The sequence below is a fragment of the Frankliniella occidentalis genome, unplaced genomic scaffold (assembly GCF_000697945.3).
Source record: "Frankliniella occidentalis isolate FOCC.00 unplaced genomic scaffold, Focc_3.1 Scaffold12, whole genome shotgun sequence".
Classification (NCBI taxonomy): Eukaryota; Metazoa; Arthropoda; class Insecta; order Thysanoptera; family Thripidae; genus Frankliniella; species Frankliniella occidentalis.
Window position 1 is genome coordinate 1,148,892 of NW_026267142.1, and position 11,383 is coordinate 1,160,274.

At 55.5% G+C, this 11,383-nt stretch overlaps 2 protein-coding genes across 2 annotated transcripts in view; one reads left to right on the plus strand and one right to left on the minus strand.

Annotated features, from left to right (window-relative positions):
- The window catches only part of LOC113213357 (probable small nuclear ribonucleoprotein Sm D2), a 214,078-nt gene that overhangs the window by 73,687 nt on the left and 129,008 nt on the right, over window positions 1–11,383 (plus strand). The gene's annotated exons all lie outside the window — the stretch shown is intronic.
- On the minus strand, window positions 1,518–7,963 carry LOC113207520 (toll-like receptor 6). The gene has a single exon (XM_026424128.2). The coding sequence runs from the start codon at window positions 7,685–7,687 to the stop codon at window positions 3,545–3,547; it is 4,143 nt and encodes a 1,380-aa protein (XP_026279913.1). The 5' UTR covers window positions 7,688–7,963; the 3' UTR covers window positions 1,518–3,544.

The following is an 11,383-nucleotide window of genomic DNA, read 5'->3' on the forward strand; positions in this document are numbered from 1 at the left end:
CTCTCTCTCTCTCTCTCTCTCTCTCTCTCTCTCTCTCTCTCTCTGAATCGCGCCTATAGAGGAAGAGGAACGTAGCAGAATCATTTTTTGGGTTGCCGCGGGCGCGCGTCGCCCCATGCTGTCCCGGTGGCGCTTCGGACAGCAAAGCAGCCCCCAGCTCAGATTTATGGCGCGCAATCGAACACATGAAGGCAAACTGCGCATTAATAAAGCCTATAATGCAGCCTAATTGTACTGCGCGTGGTCACCTGATGCCCGCTGACGTAAATCAGAAGGTTGGGATGGTATTTTGAATTGCGCCGCGCTTGTCAGTGCCGCCGCCGGCGCGCTAGCGGTACGGCATGCGGGCTCTATGGCCGTACTGCTCAGGGCGCCCCAACAAACCACAACATTCGTGTAGCGGAGCTGAATCATAATTACCGTCAGCCCCTCTCTCCCTCCTTGCATTTCCCATCCGCGAGTGTAAGCCAGGGCCAAGGTCAACTAATCCATCCCACTCCACTCTCTTGCTTGCAGATCTTATTTCAATTCCGCCCAAAAATGTGCAGATATCAATATCTTAAACAAATCAATCGGAATAACCATGATTGAAAGATCACGACCTTTCAAATGCTTTGCGTTACAACAGTCAAAAATTTCCAGAGTGTGAATAATTCCACTCAATTCCTCGCATCGAATGCTTGTTCTTGCCAGTGTCGTTCGCTATGAGCAAGCATAGTCGTGATAACCCTATTTCAAGTTGAAGTCCTCCGCCTCAGCCTCAGCTGATTCTCGTGCTTCCTGCACTGTGTGTCCTGTCGCACACCGCAGCCTGCAGGCGGGTCGTGTGGTGTGGGAGGTCAATTGACAAGCCAGCTGGGCGCCGCGACCTTGATGCGTCCCGCTGCGCACCGCAGTCATTACCCGTCATTACGGTCGCCATTGCTGCCCGGCTGTGGGTCTATGAGCGCGGCGTGGGAACCCGCCGCTGTCACCGCGGAGCCTGCCGGAGCCTGAGTCTGCGCCGCCATTATTATTTATTTGAGATGCTGCCGTGCGCCCGCGCCGCGCTCGCGGCCGTATGCCGTCCTGTATAATTCATGGATTCATCAGTGTAGTCGCCATGTCGTCCTCTTTAGCCTGCCTTTAGGCCCCTTCCGAGACATGTGAGCCGGCCTGTCTGCTGTTTGGCAATGCAATCCTTCTGTAAACTGACTATGTAGCCTGATGTATCGGTTTGCTGGCTGAATAGATTCTGAGCTGAAAACAAGTTTGCCGTGTAATTATTCCCCTTGTCCCTCCTCAGCACACGCATCATCCCTCATTCAGAGCCATGGACAGCGCAGCATCAAACTTTTCTTTACTTGTCTTTTTTCTATTAATTTTGCCATTTTTATAGATCAATGTTTTCCTCTGCATTTGAAGTGGGCTTTTAAGTATATTTAGTGTTATTGTTCATCTAACGTAGCAATTATTCCTCCTCACTTTTTTTTTTCATCTCGTTCAAGGAAATTTTGGGGTGAAGAACAAAATATGAGTTAAATAATGTAACGCATATAATATTTATTTATAAAATGTTAATATGTACACTTTTATACACAGAAACAAAAGGCATATGTACAGTAATACATAACAATTTATGATCTAGTATCAGACTTTCAGGAAATAAAATCAATGTACATAGCATCATAGAAAATTGAAGACATTTCTATATAAATAAGTGACCAGTATATGATTGTGGTGATCAGCTCCCTTTGTGCTGACTTCACTTTAAAACGTATTACACTGGAAATAGTATTCAGAGAGACAGCGTTTTCGTCACAAACAATTTGTGATTCAGAATCAAAAATAATTTGAATTTGTAAGTACCTTTGATTCTGAATCACACACAAATTACGCTTTAGATATTATAAAAGGCTAATTAAAGAATTCTGAAATACATATCCATAGTAATCACAACAAAACAATGTGCAAAAGTTGGTTGAGCCACAATTATTACAGGGTCTTTTTATCACACTTGGAAGTTTTGTTGGCCAATTAGAGGCCCTCTGTACATTTGATCACAGTTGTACCTCCATTCTTTGACCCTAAGTATCACATTTCTGCTTGATAGGCAAGCGAACATAAATAAATTATAAGTAAATGTGCAGTATTAACAAAACATACAGTCAATTCATAATTTACAAAACAATATTACTTATATGCACAAATAATACATTCTTATCTTACATAATTTGAACATAACTATATAGGTACCACATCTATTTCGGAGACCTCATGACAAGCTATAGTAATAACGTGGGAGGTGACACCAAAACAACGACTCGACAGTGCTTACATGAATATGTCATGATACATTTATGTAATTTTTACATGAGCAGAATAATCACAATAATTAATATATTTTGGTTCCTTAAAATGTCACAATTTTCTGTGGATACATTAGCTGTTTTTAAATGGGCGAAATTAAGTACAAATCGGCAATCATTACATATGTGCGATGATTACATTGTGGTCCTATTACAGAGTACACATGAGTCATGAGTCAGGCCCCGGTGCTTCTCGCGACGATCGACGAGACTTCGCGCCTGTCAATGAAGCTCTTTATTCCATAACATGGCAGCTTCCGTTAATCACAAAACAAAAGCGCGGCCCCAGTAAAAAAAAATCTACAGTAAAGACGAGGCCAGCAGAGCGGGCAGAGCGGGCAGGGAGGCAGCAGCAGGCGGCCAAAGGTGAGACGCGCTTTGTGCGAGCACCTCGACAAGCACGTCGAATCGCCACCCAGTCAGTCCATTGTGCGGCTGCGCAGTGATAGCCATTGTGGCTCAGGCTATGATATATCGACCAGCTGAGTAATAAAGTATAAACATGCTCACACATAATAAGGCGTAAACTCCTATTCGCTCGATGCAGTTCTGCTGCTCATTCATTGGTTGGGTCATCGCGGCCACGATAAAGACCCTCTGGTCAGTCTATGATGAGGTAGAGAGTAGGGGAGGGCGCAGTGGGGGCCCGTCGATCAACAAGACAGAAAAGTACACTCGCCTAAGAAATGGTGACAACATGACCATTTTGCTACATTTTTGCACAGCCATCGATTATGATTACATATAAAGAGAGCATTATCTTGCAGACATAAATAACAACATGACAGACTCACTAAAACCTAAGCCCCGAAGAACAAAAATGAAAACAAAACATTGGTGAAATCAAACTTAAAACATGTACTAACAACTTCACACTCACTGGTTTGAAAATTTGGCCATAATTAAAAACAATACATAAAAATTTATGGGTGAAAGTTTCATCAGATAATTTACTAAACATAAGCATAAATAAGGTACTTGAACGAATTCAGTCGTCAATGTCACTGAAATGCATAACTAAAGCTTGGAATGCCAAATAAGATATTAACAGAGCTAGAAAGCAATAAATACTGAGAATTTTTATCAGAATACTCAAAATGCCGTCACTTTAGCCTTCACTTTTCGGCACTTTCAGGTGACTACTGTGGCACTCACTCGCCACACACACACAAACCCTGTCTCACCGGACTGGTGTCTCACACAAAGTAAGTCCTGCCGGGCGCGCCGCCGGGGCACTGGCCCGGGGCGGCCTGGATCACAGCAAACTCGCCGTTGGCCAGCCTGCACAGAGCGGGCTGGCACGACGTGTCCGGGATGGTGCTGTACACGTGGCTGTCCCGCTGCCGGCGGAACGAGTGGTGCAGGCCGTAGGGGTTGTGCCGGTCTATCGACACGTAGCTGTGCTGGCTCTGCTCGGACGGCGCCGTCGCGTAGTTGTACAGCTGCTGCTGCGCCTGGTCCTGGTGGTGCGGGCTGGCCGTGGACGCGCGGTCGTCCTCGTGGTGCCGCAGCGCGCAGGCCGAGTGCACGCCGGGCTGCATGAAGTGCTGCGGCACGCTGTACTTGTACCACGCGTCCAGCGAGGTGGGCGCGGCCGTGTAGCGCGCGGGGCCGCCCTCCACGCCGCCGGCCAGCTTGGCCGTGACTGGCGCGGCCGCGGCGCGCTTCTTGCGCTGCTGCAGCGCCACGTCCGGCATGGCGTAGCGCAGCTTCTCCCAGAAGCGCTTCTCGCCCCACGAGATGACGGTGCAGGTGCGGAGCAGCAGCTGCAGCTCGGGGTCCAGCGTGACGGCGTCCAGCGCCGTGGTCAGCAGCAGGATCACCTTGTGGCGACGCATGGCGGCGCGCTTCTGCTCCAGCGAGGCCTGCAGCGCGGCGCGGAACTCGGGCCGCGCCCACTCGTTCTGCAGGAAGCTGAGCGACAGCACCAGGACGACGCGGCGGGAGGCATCCGACGCGCCCAGGACGGCGTCGGCCAGGTAGCTGGCGCCGCCGCTCATGAGGTGGATGTCACGGTAGTGCAGGCACAGGGAGTAGCCGCTCTGCTCCAGCTCGGCCGCCACGACCTGGCTCACGAAGTCCTCGTCCTTCACCGAGTAGGCCAGGTACGCGTCGTACAGGCGGTCTTTCTCGTCGCCCGCCTCGGCCGCCGGGTCACTGAGGATGCGCACGCCGTAGCGAGCGTACGCCCACAGGCGGACGTCGTGGCGGAAGATGAAGACGAGCGCCAGCACCAGCAGGACGACGACCACGCCGGCCAGGGTAGCTGCCACGATTGTGACGTAGTCGTGGTTGAGCAGCGGGGCTGTGTAGACGGTGCCGCGCTGCACCACGCTGGTCGCCACCACGTTCTGGCTGGCGTCGCTGCTGCAGCGCGCGACCACCTCCTGCAGGGTCTCGGTGGAGCCGGCGCACCGCATGCTGACGGCCACGTTGGTGTTGTCGCGCAGCCAGGCCTCGATCTGGGGGACGTGCTCGCAGTCGCACGTCCAGAGGTTGCCGTCGAGCGACACCTGCGCCAGCCGGCCGCCCTCCGACGCGGCCGCCAGCTGCTGCCAGGGCTTGAAGTCTTCGATCTTGTTGTCGTCCAGCCGCAGCACCTCCAGCTCGCGCATGGCCGCGAACGTCTTGTTGCCCACCTTGGTGATGGCGTTGTGGTCCAGGTAGAGCTCGTTAAGGTTCTTGAGCGGGTCGAACTCCTCGCCGCGCAGCTCCTGGAGGTGGTTGTTCTCCATGTGCAGCACCCGCAGCGAGGTGGCGCCGTTGAACGTGCGGTTGTGGATCGTGTCGATGCGGCTGCCGTTGAGGTAGAGCACCTGCAGCTTCTTCTTGCCGATGAACACGTGGCTGCCCAGGTCGGTGAGGTTGTTGCCGTCCAGGTAGATCTCGGTGGCGTCCATGGGGATGCCCTGCGGCACCTGCTGGTAGCCCGCGTTGCTGCAGTCCACCACGTTGCTCGCCCAGCTGTGGTCGTGGTAGCACGTGCAGTTGTCCGGGCACGTCATCTCGCAGTCGCACGCGTCGAACTCGCAGCAGTGGCACAGAGCGAAGCAGTGCGTCTCGTAGGGGCAGAGGAACTGGGCGGGCACGAGGTCGAGCAGGGGCCGCGTGGGGCTGCCGCGCGAGTGGGCGAGGCGGCACGTCACCGAGTCCAGGTCGAGCACGCGCGGGTGCTGGCGCAGGTGCGACAGCTGGTTGATGCGCTGCAGCCACTCCATGGTGCAGTCGCAGTAGAAGGGGTTGCCGCCAATGAAGAACTGGGGCAGTTCGCGGTCCTCGGGCACAGGCGCGAGGTGGAGGGCGGCCAGCTCCATCTTCTCGATGCGATTGGCGTACAGCACGACCCGGCTCAGGTTCGTCTTGCGCGCGAACGTGTTGGGGCGCACCTCCCGGATGTGGTTGTTGTTGAGGAGCAGTGTCTCGACGCTGTTGGGCACGTTGGACTCGCCGATCTCAGTGATGAGGTTGTAGCTCGCGTCCAGCATCTTTATCTGCAGTTCGCCGTCCTTCTCGAAGTAGTTCTTGAGTCGCTCGATGCGGTTCTGGTGCATGTCGAGCCACTCGAGACTGTTGGGCAGCAGCGCGTAGTCGAACCAGGCGATGGCATTGGCGGACACGTTGAGCCAGACGAGGCCGGGCAAGTCATGGAACATGTCAGATATGTCAGTGAGGCGGTTACCGTCCAACCGGATGGCGTGCAAGGTGGGGCTGGTGCCGAAGGCCCCCCGCTCCACCGTCTCGACCTGGTTGTCGGCCAGGTTCAGGATCTGCAGGGAGGGTAGCGCGGAGAAGGTGTCCTTGGGCACGGTTCGCACCCGGTTGTCTATGAGGCGCAAGCCGTACAGCTGGTCCAGTCCGTGGAACGACTCGTTAGACAGCGTCGTGATGCGGTTCTCGCCCATGTCCAGCGTCTTGAGGAAGTGCAGGTGCGTGAGGCCCGCGGGGACCTCGGTCAGGTTGTTGCCGGCCATGCTCAGGTCCTGCATGTTGGAGCAGTTCTCGAAGGCCTGCGCGTGCACGGCCTGCAGGCGGTTGTGGTCCACATACAGCTGGTGCAGCACGTAGAGCCCAGAGAAGTGGTACGACTCGAGGCGCACCAGGTTGTTGTGGGAGAGGGTGAGGGCGTGCAGGTTGCTGAGAGCAGAGAAGGCGCCCTCCGCGATCACCTCGATGCCGTTATGGTCCAGGCTGAGGATCTGCAGGCTGTACAGGTCTTGGAACACCTGAGCGTCCACGCGCGTGATGACGTTGTGGGCCAGGTTGAGCACGACGAGGCGGACGAGGCCCGAGAAGGTGTCACGGTTGACGCAGCTGCTGGAGAGCTCGTTGCCGGACAGGTCCAGGACCTGCAGCTGGTCGAGACCCTCCAGAAGCCCGGGTGCCAGCACACTGATGCTGTTGTTGTGCAGGTGGAGCTCGCGCAGGTCGCGCGATGATTGGAACAGTTCCGGGGGCAGCGCGCTTAGCCTGTTACTCGACACGTTGAGGGTCTGGAGCGCCACGAGCCCGACGAAGGCTCGGTCCGCGAGCGCCGCGATGGCGTTGTCCTGGAGGAAGAGCTTCTGGAGCGAGCGCAGGCTCGTGAAGCCGTTGTCTGGCAGGGCGGTGAGTGCGTTGCTGGACAGGTCCAGCTCCTCCAGCGCCGCGTTGCACGACTTGCCCGGGGCGGCGGGGCCCTCGCCCCAGTCGGAGAAGCCCAGCTCCATGGCGTTCTGGAGCTTGTTGCGGCTCAGGTTGAGGTGCGTGAGCCCCGACAGCGGGCAGAACAGCTCGGGCGGCATCGTCCACACGTTGTTGTCGGCCAGGTCGAGACTGCGCAGCTCGGCGAGCCCCCGGAAGGACTCGGAGTTGAACTCCATGGCCATGGCGGACCAGTCGGTGTTGTGGGTGCGGATGGAGAGGTGGCGCAGGTCGCGCAGGGGCGCCAGCACCGAGCCGGGGACGTAGCGGATCTTGCAGTGTTCGATGGAGAGCCGGCGCAGGGCGCGCAGCTGGCCCAGGAAGCCGCCGCCGCCGCCAGCGTGGCGGGGCTCCTCGAGCGAGCTCTCGAAGAAGAGCACGTCGCTGCACTCGAGGCGCAGCGCCGTCACTCGCTCGGCCTGCTGCGCCGTGAGGTTGGCCAGGAGGCCGTCGGTGCCCCCGATGGTGCGCAGCTTGCACGCCAGGACGGCGGCGCTCTCCGACAGCGACACGTCGGCGCCGTCCGCGGCCTCGGCGCCCGGCACCCACTCACAGTCCCGCGGCGCGTCCGACGGCAGCACGACGCTGCGCGCCGCGGCGCACGCCAGCAGCGCGGCGGAGATCCACAGCAACATCATGGTGGTCTTGGCGTTTGCCATATCACCGCTCGTAGCACATGATCACAACAGCACACAACACGCACGCGCGTTTGGTTTCAAATCCAGGACGAAACCAAACGTTATCCAAAGAGAGTGGCACAAGATTCAAACACGATAATCCAATCACTGCACAGTATTCCAGTTATAATCCAGTAAAGCGGGGTCGGTGGAGACACTTCACAACACTTCACACACTCGTCACCGAACAAGTCGAAGTCGCGGACGTGAATCTGGTGTGGAGGCGGAGCGTGCGTCCTGCCTCCCTCGCAACCGGCCGGTGACTGACTGAACGCCGCGCCGGCGCCGCGCCGAGCCGGCCCGCTGTGCTCGGCGTGCTGCGCGGCGCTGGCGGCTCCCCCACCCCTCGGGTTAGTTGCACCGGCGGTCACCAGAGCGCAGCGCGCGCCGGCGGCAGGCAGCCGGGCGGGCGTGCGGGCGCCATGACGTGCCATGAGCGCCGTGCCGCCCGGGTCCGCCAGGATCCCGTCGTCGGGCCCCTCCCCCTCCCCCCTCCCCCGCCGGGACGAGACTCGCCTTCAGACGGGACCTGTAATACGCTGAGACCGGATTCCGATCATCATCATCTCAATTATCAACTCTAGTTTGTTTGGCGGGCGGTCTGCGGATGCGGGGGGGGGGGGGCACCAGCCCACCCCTTCCTACACCTGATGCAAATGCGATTCCCACGGGTGACCTACGGCGGGCTGCGCCGCGACGAGAGTGATGGCGGGTGGAATTACTACACCTGGGCACTTATTACGCGTGTAAATACCCGCGTCGCGCGACTCCTCTCCGCAGAAACGAGTACGGGACATCCTCGTCACGACCCGGTCACGACTGTTGCAGTTGAATGAATCGAATCGATGTTCTGCGAGGCTCAAGAGAGTTGGGGGGGGAGAGGTTCAGAAATCAGAAGGACTCGACCGGTATGTATATACGCCCGTGGAGTTCCCCGCCTCACGCCTATCCGACCGCCGCTGTCCTGCCCAGGCTGACCCTCGCAGGAAGGGTGTGGATTCGGTGATAAATTCGGCCTCTATCGCGTTTCGTTTATAACTAGACAGCGTCGGCAACGTTTATTGTAACGTATGGGAGAGTCAGCTGCCTCGGACACTCCCCCGCAACGGCAGCGCGGCCCGGCCCAGGCCCGGCCCGGCGAGAGCGGCTCAGGCCGCGGCGGACTTGGCTCGAGCTTGGAGTGCACGCCCAAAAGATATTGTTGTTCAGTGGCTTGTCTATCTCTCACAATCTGATGAGAGAGGTGAAGGTAAGGTGAAGGGTGCAACAACTCAACCGGTGACTACCTGTGCTGCCGAGTAGCGTATGTATGTGCTGCTTGCTGTTTGTCCTCCCCTCTCCTACTCTCCCTTCCTTCCCTGATCTCCCTTCACTTCCCCCGGCTCCCCCCCTCTCCCCTCATCCCCACTCTTTCAACGTAGCAGTTATCGGGGCAATAATTGATGGCGATGGTTATCGAGTGCGTTTGGTTATTGCAGTCTGCGCACCCACCGCCGCGCACACATGACTCATGTGTGTAGAGCAGGTATATTAATTGAAAGTCCCAGAAATTAAATGACTCTTGCATGTGAAGTGAACAGTCATCACACATATATATTCTTTTCATACCGACGCTCCCGGCGTACGTATACATACTGTATAGCATATGTATCGAAAGAATGTATTTACGTACCTTGATAGTGCACTCCAGTGTTGCCCGCATGGAAAGAAAGAGCTAAAAATGTGACTGGCCATTGGCCAAAGTGTCTTATAAGTGTAAAAATAGTACGTATACAAAAAGTATAAAAAAGTATGCCGAAAGTGCCACCAAAGTGTTGCCGTTCCAATCTGCTATACTTTAAGAACACCTACAATTTGTTTTCAAATTTTTACAAAAGTATACCCAAAAGTGTCATTTGGATATACTTATTTCCATCCGGGTGCGAATCTGCCTAAGCTGTGAAAATATGTGTGACCGTTGTCTGCAGGCGATTTAGTCTAAACCAAGCCGCATCATTTTTGAGCAAAACTACACCCGAGTGTTGCGCACTCCTTGCACCTGTTGTGGGCTGCGGGCCGCGTAAAGACGTCTGGTGAGCCGAGTTTAGCTGAGCAAGAAGTGACGGGAGTGTGCGCGTGTTTCTCTTTGCATACAGTCAAAGAGACGCAGCCAAAGCCTTTCTCTTTTTCGGAATCGAAAATAAAGCATAACCAAAAGGCGATAATGTGCTTTAAATTTTCAAGAACTATATCACACCGCCGCGATTTCATGGCCTTTCAATAATCGCCAAGAAAAATACTATAAATACTAATACTATACCCCATTGAAGAGCAAAGGGCAAATTTAAAATCGAAAAAAATAGGATTGAATTCTCGTGCTTAAAATCGGCACATCACATTACAAAATATGAACGAAAAATATCAGTGCAGTATGTGAACTGCCGTCGTTATAACCCACATGGAAGTTGAAGCAATGTATTGTGCCGTTCGGTCTGCTGCAACAACGAGCTCTGAGCGCCCTGCTCGGCCCTGGCGGCGCGGCGACGCCGGCGACGGGCGTTAAAATGTCAGCCGCTTGCTTTCAAATGGCTGCTGAATTACGGTGCGCCCGGCGCAAAGCAGTCCCGCGGGACTAGCGCGGGACGCGCTGTCAGCCACTGTCAGCTCCCCCCGCGCCCACCAGCCGCCGCCAGGCCGCCGCGGACATCTGCGACGCGCCGCCGCCCTGCCAGAGTAAACAATAAACACGGAGGAAATTTGAGAAAGCGCGAATTCAGCCAGTTTACACTTTTATGAGCTGTTTGGTCGCAACTCTTCCTCTCTCCCTCTCTCTCTCTCTCTGTCTCTCTCAGCTGGCCGGTCTCCCGGGTCTCCCCGCCACCCACTTCGCCCGCCCCCCGCTTGGTCAGCGTGCGTCGCGCTGGTGGCGTGCGAGTATCCCCCCTCTCTCCTCCCTCACTCTGACACAGCCTCTCGCTAATTAAACGCAGCGCATGGCCAGGTAACGACCACCTCGGTCTCTTCTGCAAATAACGCCCGAGCCTAACGAAGACGCGCAGCGTGTGATCGCCGTGAGTTACGGCGCGTTATTGGCACGAGCGAAATGGAATTTATGCGAGGCCCTTTTAGGTAGTATATTTTGGCTCTGTACCCGGTTAGAAATCATACGGACTGTTCGGCCAAGCTACGTGTGTCGACTTATCAGACACCACACTGTAAATAAATGTAAACATGTTTTTTTGTCCGTTTCAAGATGTGTCGTTGTCGTGCACGTGATGCAAGATGAATTCTGAAGTGGAGTTCGGCTGATTTGGAAAAGGCGGGGGGGGGGGGGGGGGGGGGGGGGGGGGTTGTAGGTTGCCTACACACAGCAGGGATTGTGTTCTGCGACATTAAACTGCCTCTCAGGCGGCTCAGGAGGCGACTGCCCCTGAGGCCTCCATCCCCCAACAACCTCGCCTGACTCAAATTTCAAAATTGCAAAGATGAATCTTGAATAGAGACAAAATATGTCCCTTGTCATTTAAAATGCACGCGCAAACATGGTTTCGGATTGTGAGCTGTTTTTCTTGGTGTTTCACGAAGGCGACGTTTCGGCGTTGAACGTGTTCGAACCTCTGTCCTCTAACTGAACACCACAATGAGCTCGTGCAGGCGGAGCAAACCGAGCCAGCGGAGCGACCGGCTGCAGCGGGCCCG

Bases quoted from the DNA above. Each gene is read 5' to 3' on its own strand.
- LOC113207520 (XM_026424128.2), bottom strand. From the start codon at position 7,687: ATGGCAAACGCCAAGACCACCATGATGTTGCTGTGGATCTCCGCCGCG.